Genomic DNA, 24,532 nt, shown 5'->3' on the forward strand with positions numbered 1-24,532 from the left:
GGAAGCAGATCCTCTTTGGCTATTCGATGAATCCAGGAGCCTCTGGCTGCGTACATTCCCGGCCTTGTCCAGTGACAGCACAGCCCACAGGAAGGTGGAGGAGGGATGCTGTGCCGGCTGCACTGGCCCCCTCAGCTCTGGATCTGAAACTTGGAACTGCTCACGGTAGACAGGTCCTGAGCAGCTGGTCTCAGTGACATCCCTAGTAGAGGCTCCAGCAGAATGCTGACCTCACGACCTATCTTGGCCCCATGCCCTCTGAGTATCAGAAGGCACTGACCACCGTTCCAAATGCCAGGTAGGTCCCGCAGCATCTCAGTGCTGGTGAGGTTTCTGCCTTTTCCCATCTCAGCGGCAAGCCCAGTCCTCATGTGGGATGACGTCAGCCTTCCCCAAGGTGTCGGGACAGGACAGACACTCAAAGCGGCTGCACTCACTTCCTTGATAATTACAGGGGACACTGGACTGCTGTGTCCACATGGGTGCTGCCTGCCTATTAGTGAAAATGCCTTGCCCTGGATTTACTGCAGAGTCACGTTATGGCCTTCATGGAAGGTGCAAACTGAAGGCAGATCTGAGGGCAGAGCTTGACCGTTCATAGCCAAAAGTTTTTGAGCTGCCGCTTCTGGAGCCCTGGAACTGTCAGGAGCTGGCCACATCTAGGAAGACTGATTTCCCTCTTTGGTTTCTTCGCCTTCTGTAAAGGCTAAATGACCTCTTCCCCCGCCTTCACTCCTGATTTCCCTCCTCTTTACTCTTTCCCTGACACACAATGACCTGGGCCACCACTAGAGAGCTTTTTCTAAATCCCAGACCTGGCCAGACCACTTCTGGCTAAACCTCCAATCTGTGATTCAGTCTCTGGCACCTACTCTGTGTCAGGTTTGGTGTGGGTGCTAGGGACTCAGAGGCATGCGAGATGTCCAAAGTGTCAGGATTGGGGGGACAGGCTAAAAAACAAAGCCAGCAAATCTACTAATAAGGTAAGTCACATGAGTGACAATTGCCTTGAAAGAAAAAGAAAATGCAATGTGGTATGATAGAAAATGGGTGGCAAGGGGGCCAGAGGTGGCTGCGTCAGATAAGGGGATGGGGAAAGGCTCTGCGGGCTGGAACCTGGGCTGGAAAGGGCTGGTGTGTGTGGAGGATGGTGAGAGGTGGGTGACAGAGGCACAGCCAGGGCAAAGGTCAGGAGGCAGGAGAGAGCTGGTGTGAAGGCACTGGGAAATTTTATGTGGAAAGTGATCTAGTCTGATTTGCATATTTCAAAGTTCACTCTTCATGAAGACAGGATTATTAGAGGTAACAGTGGAAGCAGTGACCTTAGGAAGTGCTGCGGTTGGCCAAGCCTGAGCTGATGACAGCCTGGTAGGCGCCGATGGCTGTTGGGGTGCAGGGCAGGTGAGAGACATTTGGAGGAGAACTGATGTGGCAGTGTGCAGGGATACGAGAAAGGGCTGAATCAACAATGAGTCCACAATCTTTGTCTTGATCAGCTGGGGGCTGCTGGTTCTATTTCCTTAGCAAGATTGGGAAGACTGGGGAGGAACAGGTTGCAGCAACACGGTTTGGGTGAGGTGGGGGAAGTTGGCATGGAGAGCAGCCCCTCTGCCCGCCTCCATGATCCTCATCCCCACCTGGCTCTTCTCAGCCCTACACTCCAGCCCTCTGGAGCTCCATGCCCCAGCGCCATCACCCAGGCAGTTCCCTGATGGCACTTCCTTCTCATTCTGAGGTTGGAGTTGTAACCCAGCTGGTCTGCACCTCCTTCATGCAGCCTCAGTCACGGTCCAGTCCTCCACGCCCCCAGGATGCTTCTAGACCCGAAATTCTACAGCATCGTGTCTGCCAGTCCTCCCAGGTCCAGACTCATTCCACCTCCACTCACCTGTAGAAGGCCAGCTGGAGGGCCACCTGAATGAAGGCATCAGGACTGCATTTCTGCTTCTTAATGAATGTTTTCCCGTAGTTGTCAAACTTATAGACAATGAAGTCAAGGTTCTTTACTATTCTGAGGAAGACAAAGAAAAGATGCTTGTATTGCAAACACCACAGGCTTTCCCTGGGCTTCTTGAGGCGGCGCGGTGTCCTAGCGCTCTGGAAAGTGAGGACTCAGTCCCTGCCCTCCAGGAGTGCACTGAGGTGTCAGAGACGTGCCTTGACCTATGAAAATGTCAGAAGGCATGCTGAGCCAGGACTACTGTGACCAAAGGTGAGCTCAGCTGGGCGAGGTGGTGGCCCTGCCGTGGAGAGTGGGTGGAGAGATGGTCCTGGCTGTGGCAGTGAGACAGGGCCTCCCTGTGACACAGGTGATATGCCTGGGACTTTGTCATTCACTGTCAGAGCAACAGGAGTCTGCACTGAGACTCTAGAGCACTGGCCGGTCCCCATATTGACCAGTCTCCTCCTCCATCACGACTCTGGGGTTCTGGCTGACTGTCCACTGGAGCAGTGTCTGGGAGGTTCATGCACCTGCCCACCAGCCGTGTGTGGGCGCAGAGTCTGAGTGGGCACCCCGAGCCCGCACCCACACCTTCCCTCGGACGCCATGCTTCCTGCCTGCCTCTCCTTGAAGTATTCGTCCTGCTCACAGCAGCTCAGCTCTTGGTGGGGTCAGGTGCTGGAGACACTGGGGAGACTCAGAGGTGACCCAGTTCCCACAAATATTCGCCCCTTAGACCCACCTGTTGACAGACTCCTGGGACAGAAGGAGCTCACTGTCACCACAGCCACCTGGAAACCTCCCCCAAGCTGTGCCCACTCGGGCCCCTATCCCCTTGTATGGGCTCCTCAGGCCCCTCGGGGAGGAGCCTCCTGCTTCCCTAGCCATGGGCCTTTCCTGGCTCTCTCAGTCTCAGGAGGGAGGAGCTGGGGGCTTTGGGGAACGTGGAGTCTGCTCAGGTTCCTGGAAGGGAGTGGACTTCCTCGGCACCCAAGGACTCACCAGCCCACCAGCTCACTGCCCTGGCCCCTGGCTTACCTCCTGAACAACCCTGCAAAGCTGAGAGGTGGACACTGCTTTATAGCACACCTGAGCACGCCATGCCCACCAGAGCCAGGTGCTCTCCGCCATTCAGCTGCCCAGCCTGGCTACACTCTGTCCTGTTCACATGCGCCCTTCCTGCAGCCTCCTTGGGGGTGTCCCCATACCCCCTGCACGGAACCCTCCAGAGGCTCCTTACCATTGGCAAGGCAGGCTTTAGGCCCTTAACGGAGGACGGTGACATTCGTCACAGTGTAGCCCAACTTCCTTTTTGTGCCCCAGCTCTGGCCATTCTCTCACTTGCTGGTCTCCAAACCACCTGTATCACTGTGACCCTGTACAAGCTTGAAGAAGCTGCCTTTCTGCCTCTTCCCCATCTGTTTGCACCGTGAATTCCTATCCATCCTTCAAGCCCATCTCTGCAAGGCCCTCCCTCACAGTCCTGGCAGAGTTCAGCGTCTGTTTCTTTGTAGGTTCAGGTCAGCATGGTTGTTTTTGCCTTTGGCACTAATCTTACTGTATTGCCCGTGTCGGCCTGGGAGTCTGCTTATTCCACTAAAGCATGGAGTGCGGCTCCCAGGCACTTAATTGTGTTCTCAGAGCCTTACCACAGGCCTGGCACACACGAGAGCTCTGCACATGTTTGACGAATGAATGAGCAAACCAGTGAGTGAATGCATTCATGCTTGCTTACTGAATGAGGGAATCAACAGCTACAGTGCTGACATGGACGCCAGGCTGCGGCTCTCACCATCGCTCAACGCTGCCCCAGCACCAGGCCCTCCTTCGGGGGTCCCGTTAGGGTTAAGGCCTGAACCGCCCCCGCCTTGGGGAAAAAGGCCCCCTTGTCAAGTTGCTATGTAAATTCAAGCAAATTGAAATAGCTTGAATTCAAATGACCTATTCAAATCAGTTGTTTATTACTCCCCCGAAAGCAGGGGATGATTTCCCAGCCGTGACTCTGCTCAGTCAGGTGAAACTGTGAAAAAATAAATAAATAAATCATAAAAAAATAGCTCTGCGTTTGCATTTTATGGAAATGATGGATACTTCAGCAAGGTTATTTCCCCAGAGTTATAACTCTCCTTTAGTTTGACTACATTTCCATGAGGGATTGGGATGAGGTGGAGCCCAAGGGGAGGCAGGGGAGCCGAGGGTCTCTGGAAACTTCCAGGAGCCTTGGGAGCTAGCGGGCAGGGGCAGAGCAGTCCCTAGGGGTCCCCCTTGAAGGAGACTTTGGTTTGTCCTTACCGTTGAAGTTTTTCCGCAGAGGAGGCTAAGTGGCCTTGAATTTCCGGGGAGCATTTCCACCGCAGCCTCCGGGGGGCGGGGAGCTCGCTGACTGAGTCTGCACGAACCAGCTTCCTGCTGCTCTGTGTCCTGCTGGGCACAGAGGCGACCTCCTGAGGCCCTGTGGCCAGAGAGCTGAGGGAGACATTGCTTCTTTGCCCTCTGCCATCATCTTAGCTGTCAGTGTTTGCAGCCACGGAGTTTCAGGGGGTACGAGCTGTCCCTGAACCACTGTGCAGATAAATAAACTGAGGCTCAGAGAGGCCACCAAAATCATTAAGTGGCAGGGCCAGGGTGCCATCCAGTTCCACCTGACTCCAAAACCCATTATTTCTTTTCATTGTTTTCCTATTAGACCATGTTACACCCTAACACTTACAGAACACTTGGAGAGAAATTTAAGAGAGAAACAAGCTGTGTTGTTCTGTTCTGCAAGGGTTGTGACTACTAGGCTTGGTTTGGGTTTCAGTGACCCTAGAGTTTCGTGAAAGAGATTGAAGACTTAGATGCAAGGAGAAGATCCTAGGAGAGAATGGGTAAAACTGGGAGTGGAGGAAGGAACGCCGTGTGTTTAAGGCACAGAGATAGCCCTGCTCAGAAGTGAAGGAGGGACCCAGACTGAGGATTTGGAGGCAGTGAGGCTCAGAGAACTGCCCCTGTGCTGGGGCAGCTGTGGGCCTGGCCCCGACTCAGGACAAGAAGTAGGTATCCATGTAGGCTTCCCCTCTCTCACGGCAGACGTTCCTGGGAATTCCTTGCCACGCTTCTCCCTGACTGCCCTAAATCTGCTGCCTCCTATCCATGGCCTGTGAAGCACATGATATCTTATTCAAAGCTAGTTTCAAATTCATCTCTCTCTCTCTCTCTCTCTGTGTGTGTGTGTGTGTGTGTGTGTTACACATTTTTTCAAATTCATCTTTTGAAAAGACACTTTCCAGACTGACACAGCCCCCAGCGACCACCCACATTTTTTTTTTTTTGGCCCAGCATGGCAGCCCAGGACTCTAGACTCACATGTGCTTGAGCAGATGCTCGGTGCACTGCACCAGGACGATGCCGTCGAATGGGGAGTGTTCACACACCACGCCGCAGGTGCCGTCTCGGCCCACCACGAACTGCAAGAGGAAAGAGGGAGTGGACGGCCACGGGACAGTCAGCAGTGCAAGGCAGCCCCTTGGCTCCAGGTCAGGCCCCTGGCTTCTCAGGAGCACCTTCCTCCAAGGACACCAGAGCACATTATTTCCTGAAGAGAACACTGCACATGATTTGCAGTGGCCTGAGAATATGAGAATCCAGGACAGCTCTGCACTCATGACCTCTTTCCCATGAAGGCTCTGGGCAGTGAAGGTGGAGCCCCAAGTTTCCTGACTGAGCAGTCCAGGGATTCCCGAGGAGCTCATCCCGAGTCTGCAAAGCTGCTCTGGGGCGTGGACGAGGCCCATCAGCCTTGTTTCTCCTCATCGCATGCATCGCAGGCACTATCCCGCAGTGCTTTATGTGACTATTTGTCCGAAGGGCCCTGTTTGTTTTGGCCACCAACGATTTTATTCCCAGGATCTACACCAGTGTGCCCCCCATTGTATGTGCTCAATAATTGTGTGGAATGAGTGACAATTATAGGTAACAGTCTGTTTTGGATGGTAAGCAGACTCCTAGGGAGAAATAAAATATCCCTCGATAGATGTGAAGGAAGGATGAATAAGTAAAGAAGGAATGAAGGAAGGATGAAGAAGTGAAGGAAGGAGATACAGGAGATGCTCCAACGGTTGCCGCCTGGGCTTCGAGTCGGGGACCCACATGTAGCTCTGCAGCTGTGAGAGCTTAAATGAGATGCGTCAACTCTCCGGACTTCAGTTTGCTGTCACTGAAAACAGACCCATCTTGGCTCATGGATTGAGAAGCGGAATGGAGAGGAGGTGTATGAAGGATCCACAGGAGCTGTTGAGTTTACTTATGACTTTTTTGGTGACTTTACAAAGACTCTAGCTGACTTGGGAAAGGGAACATACCTAGGGCACAAAAATACTGGGAGAAAAATAATAAGGACAAAATTTGGTTCTTTTTTGTTTTTTTTTTAATCATCCTTATTTGTGAGAGCTTTATTTTTAAGTATTGGTAGGTGAAATTATTTGGTTTAAAGTGATTCAGCAGTAAATAAATAATAAGTAATCTGGAGGGAATAAATGAATCAAGACTGACAGTATGTACATGCTATTTTTGAATATACTTGAAAATGTTCATAAAAGTTAAAATATGCAGAGCTTTTGCTGCTTTATCAAAATACTCTTTCCTCTAGAAGTCCTGTGGCTTCTTTTCCATTGGGGGAAGCGGAAAGATGAAGAATTAAATGTGGAGAATATGATTTATTGTCATTATTGTTATTTTTTTAAACAGGGAGGAAGTTAATTGTCTCTCTTCCAACAGCACACACTCATTATGCCTTGTTTACCTGTGGAAATGTATTTATTTTCATAATTTTATAATTAAATGTTACAACAGCAAACTTGTATCAGGAAATTTTTTTTTTTTTTTTTTTTTTTTTTTTTTTTTTTTTTGAGACGGAGTTTCGCTGTTGTTACCCAGGCTGGAGTGCAATGGCGCGATCTCGGCTCACCGCAACCTCCACCTCCTGGGTTCAGGCAATTCTCCTGCTTCAGCCTCCCAAGCAGCTGGGACTACAGGCACATTCTACCATGCCCAGCTAATTTTTTTGTATTTTTAGTAGAGACGGGGTTTCACCATGTTGACCAGGATGGTCTTGATCTCTTGACCTCATGATCTACCCGCCTCGGCCTCCCAAAGTGCTGGGATTACAGGCTTAAGCCACCATGCCCGGCCTGTATCAGGAAATATTTTAAACAGCTAACAGAAAATTTAGGATTTTTAAATTTAGAAATTTTTAAGTTTTAGTTCTGTCATGCTTCTTTCTCTTTTTTTTCTTTCAATTTTTAAAAATTGTAATTCAAATGAAGCAGGCTGCTTGGTAGCCCATCACACCTAAGATACTCATTCTTCACCCCTAAACAAACAAGACAAGCAAACTCTAAGAGTTTTACTGAAGCTCTTCCAGGGCGCCGTAACACTCCACATGTCCCCAGCTGCCTCTCCCCTGATTTCCCAATCACTCCCCTGGTGTACCAGAGGCCTGGATCTTTACTCGAATTTTGCAAAGAAACTCACATCCCACAGAGCTTCTCCCCAAACTCACCCCTTGCAGACCCTCCCCTCCTGCCCCCAGCATCCCCTGCTTTGCTGTCCTGAGACCAGCTATCCAACCTTTTGAATTCAGGTCCATGGAGCCCTGCTGGCTTCTCTGGCTCGCCTAATAATCTATCCTGCTGATGAAAAGAGCCTGGAGGTCAGCATAGACTCACCCCTGAGAGGCAGTGAGGGCTGTGCAGACCCCCATGTTAGTACTTATTTGTCCCTGTCACTAAAAGGAAGGAAGGAAGGAAATAAGGAAGGAAGAAAGGAAAGAAAGAAAGAAGGAAGAAAGGAAGGAAGGAAGGAAGGAAGGAAGGAAGGAAGGAAGGAAGGAAGGAAGGAAGGAAGGAAAGCGATGTCTTTTAAAAACTGCTACCAAGGCTGAGTTACAGATTCTGTGCATGTATTACATTGGTTCACCCCCACAGTGGCTCCATGAAAGATGATAGGCCATTAGCACCGCTGTGGAGGCTAAAACAGCTGGCCCAGCAGCCGGAGAGCACATCAGAAATAATGGAATCAATATGCAAACCAATAAAAAGGAAAACCTGCAGAATGCAGGGACAGAGAGAAAGGAAAACAAGGTGTTGTCTAGACATGCTTATGAATGTGAGCTTTGTTAACCGAAAGTAGAGAGATGTTTTGCCTGCTGTTTTATACTATATCGCATATAGTATAAAAGTATAGTCACTTTAAAATAAACAAGACTACATTCAGGATTGGCATGTTGGGGGAATAAAAGGAGGATGGCCGAATGGGAATGAATGGTTTAACCTTGACTTCATCCCCATCTGCATGGGTATTTTTCTCTAGGCCAAAGCAAATTTCTTACTTCTAGGCTGATGTCATGCAAATGAACAAATATGAATTATTTTATCTCATCTTATGATCTTTCTCCCATGGAGGTTCTGGGCTGCTCTACTTCTCACGGGTTGAGGGAGGTATGTTGAAATCGTCAGGCCACGGGGGTGGACATCCAAAACGCTGACAGCTCTGGGCATCAGATTCTCTGAGTGCATTAAGGATTTGTTCAGTGGGGTCCATTGTACCCTTTTACTCCTGGCACACCCCCACCTCACAGGTGTGATGGGTGATGGGAAATGAGCCCCAGGTCTGGCCCAGACCTTCCTGGCACAGGCTTCAGGAAGGTTAGGGAATTTAAGTTCGGTTCGGCCACTGGCTCCGGAGAAGAGTTCTGGCTGGACCAGAGACTGACATCAATGGCACATCTCAGACCCCTCCAGCTCCCCTGACCCATCAGACCCAGCCTCTCAGGCAGCAGAGGGCAGTGCGTGCACCTGCCAGACGCAAGCACATGTGGGCTGGGTGCCGGGCCCTGCAGGCTGGCCTGCTCACTCTCTTGCTGGGGGCAAGGGTGTGCTTTTGCCGAGTCGCCTGGATGACTTACCTGCAGGGACTTGTCATACCAGCGGTTGGCCCCGTTCTTGCTGCAGCCTCCACCGTGAAGGAGCTGGAGTGCCCTGTGGGTGTCGCTGAGCTCCATGCCTCCTGGTGCGTCCAGGCACACAAGGCAGATGCAGCGTTCAATCATGTCCAGCGAGTCCCGATTGGTGGAGTCTGCAGAGGAGGCAGGCACAGCCCTAGCACCTGTCCCTCTCCAGGCCAGGTTTCCCTCCTTGGAGCCCCGTATGGGGCAGGGCAGCCCTGTCTTCTGGGATCACACTAAGACCCATATCTTGAGCCAGCCCTGATTCCCCAATCTTGCCCCGCTATGAGTGGGCAGTGAAGTCAGCAAGAGTGTCCTGAACCTCTTTCCTACTCCAGGAGCCTAGCTCATTCTCAGGGTCCCTGAAGGAGCCCTGCCCTCAGCTGCAGCCAGCTCTCCTCCAGATGTGTGGGTCACTGGTCCTGCATGCCAAGGTGAAGGGGGATGCTTAGATCCTCAGGTCTGGCCACATCAGTGGTGGGTTCTCTAATCCCCACCCAATAGCACCTTCCACTCAAACTCCTGAGTCACATCTGTTGGCAGGCATGCTTGTTTGCCCTGAACTGTAACTTTCAGACATCTACATTAGTTCTCCAATTTCGAAATTGCCAATTCAAAATTAGGCAATTTCACAAGAAAACCTGAAGGAAGTGTGTTGCTCACCTCCCTGTCCCCAAGCTGTTGGTTCAGAGGCAGAGCTGCAGGTGGAAGGGCCAGGCTTTCCTGAACCTGCATCAGGATGAGCTCATAGGAGCCATTTTGGACTCATCGACCCAAAGGAGCGCCAAGCCTGGCCCACAGCTGGCTTTTGCATGAGCCTCTACCAATTTCCAGGCTCCTCCGGACCTTGCACAGGAAGTGGGTTTCAAAAGGGAATCCCCCTCCCCAGTGGCACTAGAGGAGTACAGACAAGGATGGCTCTTCAGGAGTGGGAGTCAGGCACAGAACACATGACTTCCCCAGGGATATGTGGGTTCCTCCCAGAGAGCACCAGAAGCTGCCCTCCCCGGGAAGCTTCCTCCACAAGGCACAGGGAGGTTCACCAAGCCCACCCGGTAGGACCTGCTGGGGACCAGGGCTGCTCCTGCTGCGTGTTCCTGTTTCTTCCAAACAGGGGTCTATTGTGCTGACGATGTTCTCTCCACCGCTCAGTATTGGCTGTGGGAGTGTACAGCCTGGCTCTTGGTTTAAAGTTCACCAAAAGTTAAAAAGTCCACCCAAACCAAAGTTTAACATTTTGGCTTAAATTTCTAAAAAGTCACTTCAAGACCCAATGGTGAAGGCTGTGTATCACCAGGAGAGCCTGACCTTGGAGCTGGATGCTGGGACAGGATGAGGCATCCAGGGCAGGGGCGAGAGTGCACTATGTAGGAAGATGGGGGGCGTAGCATTTTCAGGTAAAGGTGCATTACATGGTAGAGACTGCTAGTTGCACACCACATGTCCTTTCTTCCCTTGCTCATAGAACCCCTGGTTTTTAGCTTGGTACACGGACAACCAACTAAAGGTATACTTCCCAACCTCCTTTACAGCTAGGGGTAACCAGGTGTCAAAATTCTGCCAGCAAGATCTCAAAAAACTACACGACAGCTTCCAGGGAACCTCCTCAAAGATAACTAGTATGTGCTCTTTGTCCTGCTTCTCACCTTCCTCCATCCTGCTGCCTGGATGGTGGATATGATGGCGGGAGCTCTCCTCTGTGTTTTGTCTTCCTCGGGGCAGTGGACAGCTCCCGTTCCCAGGGTGCAGTCAGTCTTTAGGACCATTTCCTAGGTCTCAATGTCTGCTGGGTACACAGATGCTAACTGCACTGGTCTCTGCTCTGCCCAGGTGAATTCTCCAGGTTCACAAGGGGTGTCTACAGATGCCCTTGCTTGAAAGGAGTCTCCAGTCCCCATGCATACCCTTTTTTGCAAATTCTCCAGAATTTCTACAAATTCTCCAATCCTCATGCATCCCCTTTTTCTCACTTTCTGCAAATTCTGGGGAAGGAGATGTCTCTCACAGCAGGCCATCCACTCTGGGAAGCCAGCCTAGCCTTGGAATGTCCTCTCTTCCCTCCTGTCAAGGATGAGGCTTTGGGACCCCAGTGCTTTCAGAACCCCTCCTGGTCCCTATGAGGCCAGGATGCCTCCTCGCTCTCTCTATGGCCTCTTGGGCTTCCCTGCCTCAGTCTGATCAGCATCAAGGATCTGGCCAAGCTCTGAGGATCTAAGTATAAGTGAGAGCCAGCCCAGGCTCTGGAGAAACTCCCTTCCATGTAAGCTCCTTCAGTGCAGTGCAGTCACCACATCACCCGTTCAGAACCTGAAACAGCTCCTACTGCCCACAAGGGAGAATCCAAATTTCTAAACATGGCACCATGGGCTCCTTGGCTCACACCTCCGCTGCCCCGCAAGGCTACCTCCTTTCCTCCCAAGATCCCTGCATGGACCTCACGGACAACCTCTTGTCCCTCCCTGATTCTGTGCACATCCCATCTCCTTGTAATCGTGCAGCCTGTGCCCCGGACAAGACCTTTCTCCCACTCTGCCTATCAAAGTCCTCCCTGAGCTCCCTCATCCTCTGGCAGTGCCAGCCCTGCCCTTGAGGTCACCTGATGCCCAGAGCATGAGGCCTCCACAGCTTGCTCAGTGCAGATGTGGAACCTGCACTCTGCCATGCCAGCCTCACATAGCACCTCAGCTCAGAGGTGGCCTCCCAACCCCTGCCCACCACTCCCTGCTGCACAGCACATGATTCCACTGCCATTCCCACACCACCATGCTTTGGACAGTCAGCACTTTCAGCCCCTGGACGCCTGGTCTGGTCCCCTCCCCGATATCAGCACTCACTGAGGGTGCGGCCTGGGCCCCCTGCACAAGGCAAGCACAGTCCATGGTGGGTAATGGACTTCATTGTGCTTCCCTTCGTCTGGCCCCAGTAGGGCTGGGATCTGTGGACCCAGTTCAGAGAGGGGGCCTGGAGGTGCCCAGCTGGCTAATGGGAAAGGGAGAGGCCATGTCCTTCTGAAGGGCAAAAACCAACTACTTTTGAGGCTTTGAGCTTCATGGGTTGGTGGGGCAGTGGGGGTAGGGTGAGGCTGGGACAAGGTAGGGCTCCTTTACCACTGCAAGGCTCCCTGTTCTGCCCTTCTCCCCTCCTTAGGAAACCTGCAGATGGCCATGGTGCTCAGCCCTCTACTATGTGCTGTGCTCGGGGTCCCTTCAGGCTCTCCCAGGCTAGCCAGTGCCTTCAGAGCATGGGGAGACCTAGGCCAGGTCTGGGTCAGGTTCAGATCATCAGAGAGGGAGGGAGAGGCATGCCAAGAGGTGTATAATAATAGTGCAGGGTAGTGGGTGGAGGGTGGGAAGGTGGCTTGGATTGGCGGGAACAGACCTCCAGGCTTGTAAGCATAGCTTGTGAGTAATTGGATTGACCTCCAGCTTATGGGTGAGGGCACAGGATTTAGGCAGAGCTGGAAGAACAAAATGATGTACTGCTATTAGCTAACATTTGTCGGGTACCTACCATTGTGCCAGGTATCAATTTAAACATACATACTGATGCATATGAGATAGGTATCATTGTCATGCCTCATTTACAGGTTAGGAGCAGAGAAACCAAATGTCTTGACCTTAGACCATTTATAAGGTCTCTCTTGTAAACAGGGATGATATTAATTATTCAGTAAGTAGAGGGAGCTCGGTTTGATCTCAGGCATCCAATTCCAATGCTCAGGTTCATCAACAAGGGCTGTGAATGCCCAGCTCAGTAATGTGACTTCAGCCAGCAACAACAGGGAGTCACTGAAGGATCATGGAAGAGCTCAGTGTGGTCAGAGCAGAGTCTAGGATACCTGGCAGCTTGGGAAGGGCATGGGCCTGGACACTAGCCACGCTGGGGCCATGAGCAGCTTGAATGCTGCCCACCTCATCCCTGTCGGCTATACTTCAGGGTGAGCTCTGAGAGTCCTGGCTTGGTAGATGCCTTCACTAAGGGTTCTTTAAAAACAGCCCCAAAGGCAATGTGAAGTGGGCGGACTGCAGCTCCTCAGGCAGCTGCCCACAGCATGCCTGCCCAGCCAGGAGGCATCACTCCCTGGGCATCACTGCCCGGGTCACCTCCAGGCAGGCAAGATGGATTGTGAGGAGGCACCACGGCATTGCTATCACGTGCAGGCTGTGCAGGGCCCAGGAGCCCAGCGCCGCCGAACAGGAACCAGGTCCTGGCTCATTAGACAGGGCGAAATGGGAGCAGGACAACAGAGCGGGAAGCCAGGTGGCCTTGCAAATGAACTCCCTGCATATAAGTAGCTGATCAGTCAAATGCTGACAAGTTTATCGTGTAAGGCAGAAGATGTACACTACCCCCAAGCTCATCCACCATGACTCTGGCCCAAATGTAATGGAAACACGGGACAGCGGGCTGGAGGCACGTGGCAGGAGCCGTTTGTCTTGCGGTATACTCATTGAGCACATCGAGGCTCCTTTAAAGTGGTGAATCAATCTTCCTCAAGGAGCCCTGCTTAATAGTGAGAGGTGGGGATTGAGTCATAGGAGGAGCTTGCTCTGACACCCATGCCTGAGGAGGGAGCTAACAGCTTTGGAGGTGTGGAAATTCCAAAGGCCAGGAGGCCTTGGGGAGCCCTGAGCCTGGTGTTAGAGGTTGGAAACTTACAGGCTGAGACTCTAGTGAGCACAGATAAAACAGCACCTGGTACCTCTGTCTATGCAGGGCTGCAAGACTCAGGTGCTGCTCTCTAATGTGCACTACTGTGCACAAGCACCACCAGACACACACCACTCTAAGACGCCTGCCTCTGCTTGCTCTGATCTATTCCCTGGGAAGTTAGCACAAGTTAGATTTCTGTGCTGTGCCCATCCTCCTTCTCACAATCCAGGAGATGGATGAACTGGGCTCTTTCTTAGGGGCTTAGCCCTTTTTAACATTTCCCAATCCTATCTGAGCATCTTTCCTCCCCAGATGAAGGAATATTTTCTTCTTTTAAGAGGTAAATCTGCCATCACACATCTCATATTCTTCCCAGCTCTCTGGCCTAGGTGGTGATCTTTATTCTGTCTGTCCTTAGAGGCTACGAGAATTTGGACTAAAGTCTTTCTCGCTCTTGCAAATCAGAGCTGCTTTGACTTGAATTACATAAGCCTCCTTTGACAAGCTCTGAAGGGAGGGTCTTCTGATTCCAGGAACATATAATTTTCCCTATTCCTCCCGCTGAAAGCTTGGACATTTTATTTAGAACAAACATAAGAAAACTCTGAAAGATGGAAAGCTTGGACATTTTATTTAGAACAAACATAAGAAAACTCTGAAAGATGGAGAGAGGAAAGCAGACCAGTCAGTGACCTCAGGACCCAAGGAACACCACAGGGGCAGATTCTCTGAGTATTACGGACTGAACTGTGTCCCCTGAAAAGTCAAATGTTGAAGCGTCAGCTCTCAGTTTGACTCTATTTGGAGGGAGGGCTTTTACAGAGATAATTAAAGTTCAAGGAGGTCTTAATCCAATAGGACTAGTGTCATCATAAGAAGAGGAAGAGATACCAAGGATGTGTACACAGAGAGAAGACCAGGTGAGGACAGTGTGAAGATGGCTTGTCGATGCCTACCTACACTGTGCCACCTTCATCTCAGATTTCCAGCCTCCAAAATGATGAGAAATAAACGTCTGTTGTTTAAGCCACCCTCTCTGTGGCATTGTGATGACAGCTCTGGCAAACTAATAACCTGTGAGGTTTTTTTTTTTTTTGCCCAGTTTTCTTTTTACCTAGAATATCCAACTTGGCATTGAAGAAGTCAGCAGCATAAAAACAGAAGTTGGTATAGTAAAAAACAAACAACAAAACCCCGCTCTCTCTAGCCAAAGGATCAGAATAGCAAGACGTAAGACTTTTAGGTAATAACTGTTCTACTTCAGCCAAACACCACAGCGAAAAACTGTGTTGTTCCTCCCTTGCCCACCACTACACCAGCAAAGGCCAAGAGGAGAGCCCAGATTGTACCATCACCAGTCAGTAATGAGGCATCTCAACTTCTGGGGGTATCAGAGAAGGCATAGCCTCAGATAGAAGCTAGGACTTCTATCTCCATTGGGCAATAACCACCCTTCCCTCCTCTTCCCCACACAGCATTAATAGAGACCATGTAGGGAGCCTGGACTCCTACCCCACCACCCTGCATTAATAAGGAGTCCCCTCCCCAAGGGTGTCAACAGAGACCCAGTGAGGAGCCTGTGCTTCCACCTCCACCTGGTTATAACCTTCCCCATTCTCTTACTGGACCAATGTCAGAGGAAGCCAGCTAAAACATGCTTAAATAAGATCCCAAGTCTCATAACACGATACATTCAAATTTCAAAAGAAAATTGCTCATTCTACCAAGAACTAGGAAAATCTCAACTTGACTTAAAAAAAAAAAAAAAAAATCATGGCCGGATGGATGCTCTGGCTCACGCCCTTAATTCCAGCATTTTGGGAGGCCAAGGTGGGTGGATCACTTGAGGTCAGGAGAGAGACCAGCCTGCAGCCTGGCCAACATAGTGAAGCCCCATCTCCACTAAAAATACAAAAAGTAGCTGGGCATGGTGGTGTGCCCTTGTAATCTAGCTACTGGGGAGCTGAGGCACCAGAATCGTTTGAACTCGGGAGGCAGAGGTTGCAATGAGTTGAGATCATGCCACTGCACTCCTGTGTGGGCAAGAGAGCAAGACTCCATCTCAAAAAAATAAAATAAAAATAAATAAGTAAAGAGCAGTCATCATAAAAAAATTCAATAAGCAATTTTAACATATTTATAACAAATGAAAAAAAAATAGGAAGTTCCGACAAATCAATAGAAATTCTTAGTGAGAAAATAAAAGATATAAGAAGAACCAAATAGAAATTTTAGGACTGAATAATAGAATAATCAATATAAAAAGCACAGTGGATAGACTCAGTAGGAGAACTTACAGAGCAGAGAAAAGAACTTGAAGGTCTTCAGTGAACTTGAAGACAGAACAACACTGATTAGCCAATTGGAACAACAGAGAAAACAGAACTGAGGGAAATGAGCAGAGAGCCTAAGGCAGCTATGAGACAAAAGGTGACGTTTATGTCACCAAATTCCCAGGAGAGGAGAAAGAGGACAGAGCAGAAAGGACTCAGGGAAATAATGGCTAATACTTTCCCAAATTTGGCAAAAGACACAAATCTAAAGATTCAGGAAGATAAGTTAACCTCAAACAGGATAAATTCAAAGAAATCTACACCAAAACATATCATAGTCAAACTTTTGAAAACTAAAGACAAAGGAAAAATCTTGAAAGCAGCAAGAGAGAAACGACACTATATATATATATATATATATATATATATATATATATATATATAAACACACACATATATCTATACAAACACACACACACACACACACACACACACACACACACACACTCCATAGGAGAAAAGCCACTAAGACAACGGCCAGAAATCATGAAGGCCAGAAGAAATCAGAATGATATTTTGTAAGTGCTGAAAAAAAAGAACTATCAATCCAGAATTCTATATCAAGAAAACAATATCCTTCAGAATCGAAGAGGGGGAAATAAAAGCATTTTCTCATGAGGAAAAACTAAGAAAATTCATGCCAAGCAGACCTGTCCTGAAAGAATGGCTAACAAAAGATTTTTTTTTTTTAAGAAAGAAAACAATAAAGAGAGAAACATTGGAACATCAAGAAGAAAGAAAGAACAACAGTAAGGGTAAATATCTGTAAATAAATTCATTTTCATTGTCCTTTTAAGTCTTCTAAACTATGTTTCAGTGTAGAAGCAAAAATCATAACACTGCTTGATGTGGTTCTAAATGTATATAGAGATAATATTTAAGACAAGCATCTTATAAACAAAGGAGAGTAAGAGTTGGTAAGCTTTCTACACTTCGCTAGAACTGGTAACATTTCAACATTAATGGACTATGATAGGTTATGTATATGCAAGGTCATACCTATAGATGCTGTTAGAAAAAGTTATACACACAGATAATGCTAAAAAAAATACAGATAAATAAAAATAGAATTCTAAAAAATGTTCATGTAACCCGCAGGAAGGCAAGAAAAAGAGAACAATAATTGAAAAACAGAAAACAAAAAATAAAATGTTAGAGTTAAGCCCTAACACATCAATAATTATGAAAGGTGTAAATGATCTAAATACAGCAGTTAGAAGACAGAGATTGACAGAATATAGTACAAAACATTACCCAGCTATATGCTGTCTACAAGAAATGAACATCGAATATAACGATATTGGTTGGTTACAAGTAAAAGGAAGGAAAATATTTTCCATGCAAATATTAATCAAAAGAAAACAGAAATGGCTATCTTAATGTCAGGTAAAGTACACTTTAGAGCAAAGAAAATCTACCAGAGACACAGAAGGACATGATTTAAAAATAAAGGATAAATTCACCAAGAAGACATGGCAATCCTAAATGCATCTGTACCAAGCATACCATAAAATATGTTAAGCAAACACTGGCAGAACTGAAAGGAGAAATGGACAAATCCACAGTTGTACTTGGAGACTGTAACACTGCTCTCAACAATTGTTAGAACGGCTAGACAGGAATTCAGCGAGGACGTAAAAGAAATCAACAATATCATCAATCATTCTCTTCAAATACCCATGAAACATATGCCAAGATAGGCTATATCCAGGACCATAAAACAGCCCTCAACAAATTGAAAAGAATTAAAGTCATTCAACATGTGTTCTCTGACCACAGTGGACTCAAACTAGAAATCAGTAACAAAAAAATAACATAAAAAATTTCAAACATTTGGAAACTAAACAACATACTTATAAATAATTAATGGTCAGAGAGGGAATTGCATTAGTTTGTCCTCACATTGCTATGAAGACCTAATGGAGACTGGGTAATTTATGAAGAAAAAATATTTAATTGACTCACAGTTTTGCATGGCTTGAGAGGCTTCAGGAAACTTACAGTCATGGCAGAAGAGACGAGGAAACAGATCTTCCCATGGCAGCAGGAGAGACAGAAAACGAGGGGGGAACTGCCAAACACTTTTAAAACATCAGGTGTCCTGGGAATTCACTCACTGTCATGAGAACAGCACGGGGGGAACCACCCCCATGGTCCAATCACCTCTCACTGGGGCCCTCCTTTGACATGTGGGGATTAGAATTTGAGATGAGATTTGGGTGGAGACACAGAGCCAAACCATATCAGAGTTTTAAGGGAAATGTTAAAAATATACTGGAATGAAAATTTAAACACATCGTATGAAAATTTGTGAGATACACCTAAAGTATCTTTTCTAAATGCTTACATTAGAAAAGTCTCAAATTAATAATGTAATTTCTAACCTGAAGAACCTAGAAAAAGAAGAGCAGAAAAAACCCAGTGCAAGAAAGAGGAAGGCAATAATAAAGAGCAGAAATCAATGCAATTGAAAACAGGGAAAAAAATCAATGAAAAGAAAGCTAGTTATTCTAAAAGACCAATCAAATTTATAGGGAGACTGACCAAAAGAGAGAGAGAGAGAGAGAGAGAGAGAGAGAGAGTGAGAGAAAGACACAACCACCAATACAATATCAGGAATGAAATAGGATATCATTACAGATCATGTGGACATCAAAGTATAATAAGAGGATATTATGAACAATTCTATACACATAAATCTGACAACTTACATGAAATGGACCAATCCCTTGAAAAGTATAAACTACCACAATGCATTCAATATTATGATTTTTGAATAGTCCTATAATTATTAACCTATTTATGCTGGAGGTTGCAAATTTTTTTTAATGAAAAATCAGATCTTGGTGATGACCTTAAGCAGTAGGATATAAATAACTCCCAAGAGCTTTCCATTCCAATAATGGAACACTAGGCATAAATGGGTTAAGGATATTTAATTAGCAAGATTAAAACTCCTAAAAAAGAAATCTCCAGGCCAAATAATTTCACTGAAGAAGTCTAACAAACATTTAAAGGAGAATTTTTACCTCATTTATACAATTTGTTTCAGAAAATATAAGAGGAGGGAACATTTTCCAATTTATGAACCTGGTATCCTGATACCAAAAGAAGACACATACAGTACAACAAACAAACGAAAAAACCCAAAGCAACTATAGAATAGTGGCCCTCACAAATATAGATGCAAAAATACAGAACTACATATTAGCAAGCAGAATTAAGCAACATATGAAAAGAATTGTACACCATGACCAACTGGGGCTCATTCCAGGGATGCAGAGCTGGTTCAGTATCTGAAAATCAATCAGTGTCATCCACCACATGAACAGGCTAAAGAAAAAAATAACACGATTATATTAATGTATACAGTAAAAGAATTTGGCAAAATTCAACATTCATTCATGATAAAATCTCTTGTTGAACTAGGAGGACTAGAAGGAAACTTCCTTGACTTGATAAAGAACATCTACAAAAATCTTATAGCTAGCATCATATTTAAAGGTGAAAGACTATAATTGAGTTTCATAGGTGAATCTTTTATATTGCAACCTTGCTGAATTCATTTATTCTAGGAGTTTTTAGCTTTGTAGATTTGTTAGTGTTTTCTACATACATAATCATGTCATGAAAATAGGGATCATTTTATTTTTTCCGTTCTGATCAGTATCCCTTTTGTTCCCTTTTTTTTTGCCTTATTTCTCTGGGCAGAACTCCAATACTGTGTTAAACAATACTGTGTTAAAGTGGTAAGAGTAGGTATCTTTTTGTTCTTGATCTTATGGGGAAAGCATTCAGTCTTCCACCTTTAAATATGATGTTAGCTATAAGCTTTTTGCAGATGTTCCTTATTAGGTTGGGGAAGTTCCCTTCTGGTCCTAGTTCTCTAAGATATTTTATCATGAATGGATGTTGAATTTTGCCAAATGCTATTACTCGATTAATGTAATCATGTTATTTTTTTTCTTTAGTCTGTTAATGTGATGGATTACATTGTCTTCATACCTATCAAAATGGTTAAAATAAAAAATAGTGACAACACCAAATGCTGACGAAGATGCATAGAAACTGGATTATACATACATATATTGCTGATGGGAATGTAAAATGGTACAGTCACTACGGAAAACATTTGAGCAATTTCTTAAGAAACCAAACATACAACTATCGTGTGACCTATAAATTACATTCCTGGACATTTTTTCCAGTAAGTGAAAACATAGGTTCACACAAAAACCTGTACACGAATGTTCACAGTAGCTTTATTTTTAATAGCTTGAATCTGGAAACAACTCGGATGTCCTCTGATAGGTAAATGATGAAAGAAACTGTGATACCTAGCATCATGGAATACCACTCAGCAATAAAAAGGAAAGAACTGTTGACACATGCAACAATTTGGATGAATCTCCATCCAGAGAATTTTGCTCTTTGAAAGAAGCCATTCCCCACATCATACATGCTATATGATTTCATGCATATACTATATAACATTTCATGTACATAATATATACTATTTCTGAAGCAATAAAATTACCAAAATAGAGAACAGATTTGTGGTTGCCCATGAGTTAAGAAGGGGGCGAGGTGGCTGTGGTTATACCAGGGCAGCATGAAGGATCCTGGTGGTGATGGAATGCTCCATGTCTTGACTGTATCTATGTCAGTGTCCTGGCAGTGCTACTGTCCTATAGTTTTGGAAAGTGCTACCACTGGGGGAAGACTGGTACGTGTGAGATCTCTGTATTACTTCTTACAACCGGATGTTAATCTACACTTATACCAAAAAAAGTATAATTTATTATTTAATTTATATTTATATAAATATATAAATTAAATATACATATATAAATACGTATTATATATATAAACACCTCTCCATTCCTCATTCTAGAGCCCTTTGTGCTTATCTCAAATACATATATATTTATAGATATATAAATATATAATATATATATTAATATATATATTATGTAAAAGAACTTAGGCACCAAGCTGTGCTCCTACTTTCATCTGGGTTCTAACCACTCTTCCCACAAAGGCAGAGGACACAAGGAGCTGGCATGCTTCCAGAACTGGGGAAAAGGATGGCGGGGGAGAAAGGCAGGAGATATAAAAACAAACAAAACACACAAAAAACACCTCCCAGCTGTCTTGTACCCCAAACATTACTGAGCTGCTCATAAAATGGAAAATGAGGGCCAGAGGGATGGTGACCAGGGAGAAGGTAAAGACAGGAGTCCAGTGTGTGTACACAGAGAGAGGGTGGTACGTGGAGGGCCCAGGGAAAGCAAAATGCACCACAGAGTTTTTAGGGATTAGGATTCCATGCAAAGAGCAAACCCGCCTGAGGGCCCTCGGGCCCCTGCCTCTGACCACAAGGACAGTGCCCATGTTCAAGTTCCCCAGATTTTTCCAGAGGGGTTGTGGGCATTGGGCAAAGCGTCCCCAGGGTGATCCCCAAATCTAATAAGAGCTACCATTTAGTCAACACCCTCTGTGTGCCAGGTGCCAGGCCATCTGCTTTATAGACTGCCCCTTGGTCCTGCCCACAGGGCACACTGTGATCTTCATACAGACTAGGAAGCCCAGGCCACAGGAGACAGCAGCCATGGGAGGTCAAGTGCAGGCCTCCTGCCCTGGACCACTTGCCTTTCCTGCCTGGATGCTCTTGTCCCTAAAGGCCTTCATGCTTCTTCTGAAGGAGGGAGGCATTAGCCCAGCCCCTTTCCAGAGCAAGAAAATCACATTCAGTCTTGAGCGCTCGGGAGGTATTTCTGGGCCAATTAAATCAGAGAGGCTGTTAGTGCTAATGTGTAATTGGTTTTAAAATCAGCAGACATGCCTAGCTCTGGATGACAATATTTAAATAGCAAAATGCCCCCATCCTGAGTGGTTCTTGTAAACCATGACCATGCTTCTGCAGCTGCAGCCGCCTTCTGTCAGTTCCCTCCTTGCAAGCAGTGGCTCAGCTCTAATTGGCTGTCGGGGATAAATATTTACGGGACTGTGTAAACGAAGAGCATCTGCCTCTCAGGTCTGGTCACAGGCTCTCCACGGCAGCACCCGGGAAGGCCAGTGGGCTGGGGGGCTCTCCAAGCTGGCCATCCTTTTCCTACAAATTGACAAGTGCTGTAGTCTCCCAGACTCAGGGCCGAATGTCTAATTCAATTTCCAGACCAGGATAACGGGTTGGCTCCTCCTGGGTTCAGGAAGGCCACAGCTTCGAGGCAGTGGGGAGGAAGGTCCTAAGAGGGTGTGCAGGCTCCCTTTGAGGCCCCAAGCCTGTCTTCAGAATCCCACCCCGGCCTCCCTGGCACTGTAGATCTCAGGCTGGCTAGGCAAACGCTCCCTCCTGGTGTCAGCCCCCATGTCACCACCGGCCACCCCTAAGAGAGGCTCAGCCTCTTCCTCTGTTCCATGAGAATGAAATCCCACCACACAGGTGTAACAAAGGACAGAAGGTGCCTGGGACAGAGCAGGCACGGAGGGGGACCTGGATGCACTGCTAATATCCGAGGAAGTAGGTCCCACCCTGGGCTGCACATGAAAACACCAGAGTGCTATAAAAATAGATTTCTTGGCCCCACTCTGTCCCTCTGGAAAATCACTGGGGCCCAGGAATCTGTTTTGTTTTGTTTTATTAAGGAATGCTCTAGACAATCCTGATGTCGTCATCCAACCCCAGTCTGGAACCAGGGCTGAGTCACACTGGCCTCAGCACACCTGGCTTTAGCCTCAGCTTCCTCTATGGAGGCGGCCTCCCAGCCCCTCAGGACTCTGAAATGCTGCTTTGGTTTAGCCTGTGATCCTGGGGCTGTGGGCCCCCAGAGGACACTGGCAGTGGCCTGTGGATGATCAGACCACCTTCAGTGATGTCAGCACACAAAATCCTACACCGTGTCTGAGTCCGTGCTGAGCCGGAGCTGGAGGGTGTGGCAGGCAGCCCGGCCCCCCTACATGTGGCCTGTGCCACCCTAGCGGTCCCTGGAAACCTGTGAGCCTCATGACCTCAGTGTTGTGGCACAGGGTCAGGCTGGGCAGCCTGGAGCTCACAGGAGGGAGTCGTCCTGGTTGGGGGCAGGATGGAGGCTCAGGAGCAGTGTTTGAAGGAGAGAAGTTGATGCAATGAAGGGTCGGGGTGGACAAGCCCCTGTCTCGGGCCTCAACTGACTGTGTGAGAGTCTGAGGAAGTGTTTTGTCTGAGCTCAAGCTCCCTGGTCCAGACCTCCCGGTGGAGCTCAGCTTAGCCAAGGCCTCCTGCCAGCCACTGCTTGCCTGGACCCTGTGCCCATGGTCACTGTCTCTGTACCCATGCTCCAGAAAGCGGGGTGGGATCAGGGCTTGAGCTGAGAGAGTTGGGAGCTATGCTGCCCTAAAATAGCTCAACCCATTTTGTGGAGTTAATCGAAATACTGCTGCAGGTCAGAAAGTACCTCAGCCCCAACAGCCACAGCTGGGCAGCCACCCTGGGGGCTCCCTAGCTCCCCCATCCCCCGCTCCCCATGCTACGTGTCCCCTAAGTGCACCCAGTTCTCACACCTGTCCTTTCCTCCTTCTAAGCCCTTTGTGCCTACCTCAAATGGACCATTCCTCTGCATGGCTAGACTCTTTGTAGGTGTCCCCCCAGCTCTGCCTCAACTGCAGTGTGGCGCTTCCCAGAGGGGCTGCTCCCCCAAGGCGCCCGCTCCCCTGACACCCTCTCAAGCTCTCTGTTGTTTTCCTTCACACTCATGCACCCCAGGGCCAGGTTGAGTAGACAGCTTCATTCTCTCTCTGTTCCTGCTTCTAAACAATTCCTCCCTCATCCCACTTTGCTTTGGAGCTGGAGCTGTTAGGCTTTTACCCCCCAGTCACCGTCATCCCCCTTATTTCTGTGCTGCGCCAATCTCTTCCTAGGTCCCCGTCATGAAGACCTGGGTTCTCAGTTCACCTGCTTCCCCCATGCTACTGGAATCATGGTCATGGTAACATGAGCATCCATGTGGATACCCAGCCCCCATCCTCCTCTCCCAACTCCTCTACCTTTGACAGTCTCACTCCTGCACCATGGCCAAGATCACATCTGGGAACTTCTGTCTACCGGGAGCCCACCACCTCTCAAGTCTCAGTTTCAAGCATCCACACTCTGAGCACACTTCTAGCTTTCTAGTTCACATCCTCTGATACCACTGAACACATCTCATGTCACCAAGACTGCCAAACCCACACTGCTGAACTCTCACCATCTGTCATCTACCTTGTCTGTCACTTCATTCATCTTATGGGGCAAATTGTGTCATCCCAAAAATTCCTGTGTTGAAATCCTAACTCCCAGCAGCTCAGAATGTGACTGTATTTGGAGATGGCACTTTTAAAGAGATAACTAAGTTAAACGAGGCCATTTGGGTGAAGCCTAATTTCATATGACTGGTCAACTTATAAGAAGAGGTTAGGATACAGATACGCACAGAGGAAAGACCACATGAAGAAACAGGGATAAGGCGGCACCCACAAGCCAAGGAGAGAGCCTCCGGAGAAGCCCACCCTGCTGAACTGTAAGATAGCAAGTATCTGTTGTTGAAGCCTTCCAGTCTGTGGTACTTTGCTACGGCTGCGAGCAGACTTGAACACACTTCCTTA

At 47.5% G+C, this 24,532-nt stretch overlaps 1 protein-coding gene across 1 annotated transcript in view; it reads right to left on the reverse strand.

The window, feature by feature from the left end:
• CHAT (choline O-acetyltransferase) overlaps nt 1–24,532 on the reverse strand; it is a 52,984-nt gene that overhangs the window by 10,533 nt on the left and 17,919 nt on the right. Inside the window, exons 8-11 of the mRNA XM_003929985.3 lie at nt 8,886–9,055; nt 5,288–5,388; nt 4,235–4,363; nt 1,889–2,011 (exon numbers count right to left, since the gene is read on the reverse strand). Coding sequence (XP_003930034.3) covers nt 1,889–2,011; nt 4,235–4,363; nt 5,288–5,388; nt 8,886–9,055 — 523 coding nt within the window. The remainder of the gene's footprint in view (nt 1–1,888; nt 2,012–4,234; nt 4,364–5,287; nt 5,389–8,885; nt 9,056–24,532) is intronic.

Source organism: Saimiri boliviensis, chromosome 12 (assembly GCF_048565385.1).
Source record: "Saimiri boliviensis isolate mSaiBol1 chromosome 12, mSaiBol1.pri, whole genome shotgun sequence".
In the NCBI taxonomy this organism is placed as follows: domain Eukaryota; kingdom Metazoa; phylum Chordata; class Mammalia; order Primates; family Cebidae; genus Saimiri; species Saimiri boliviensis.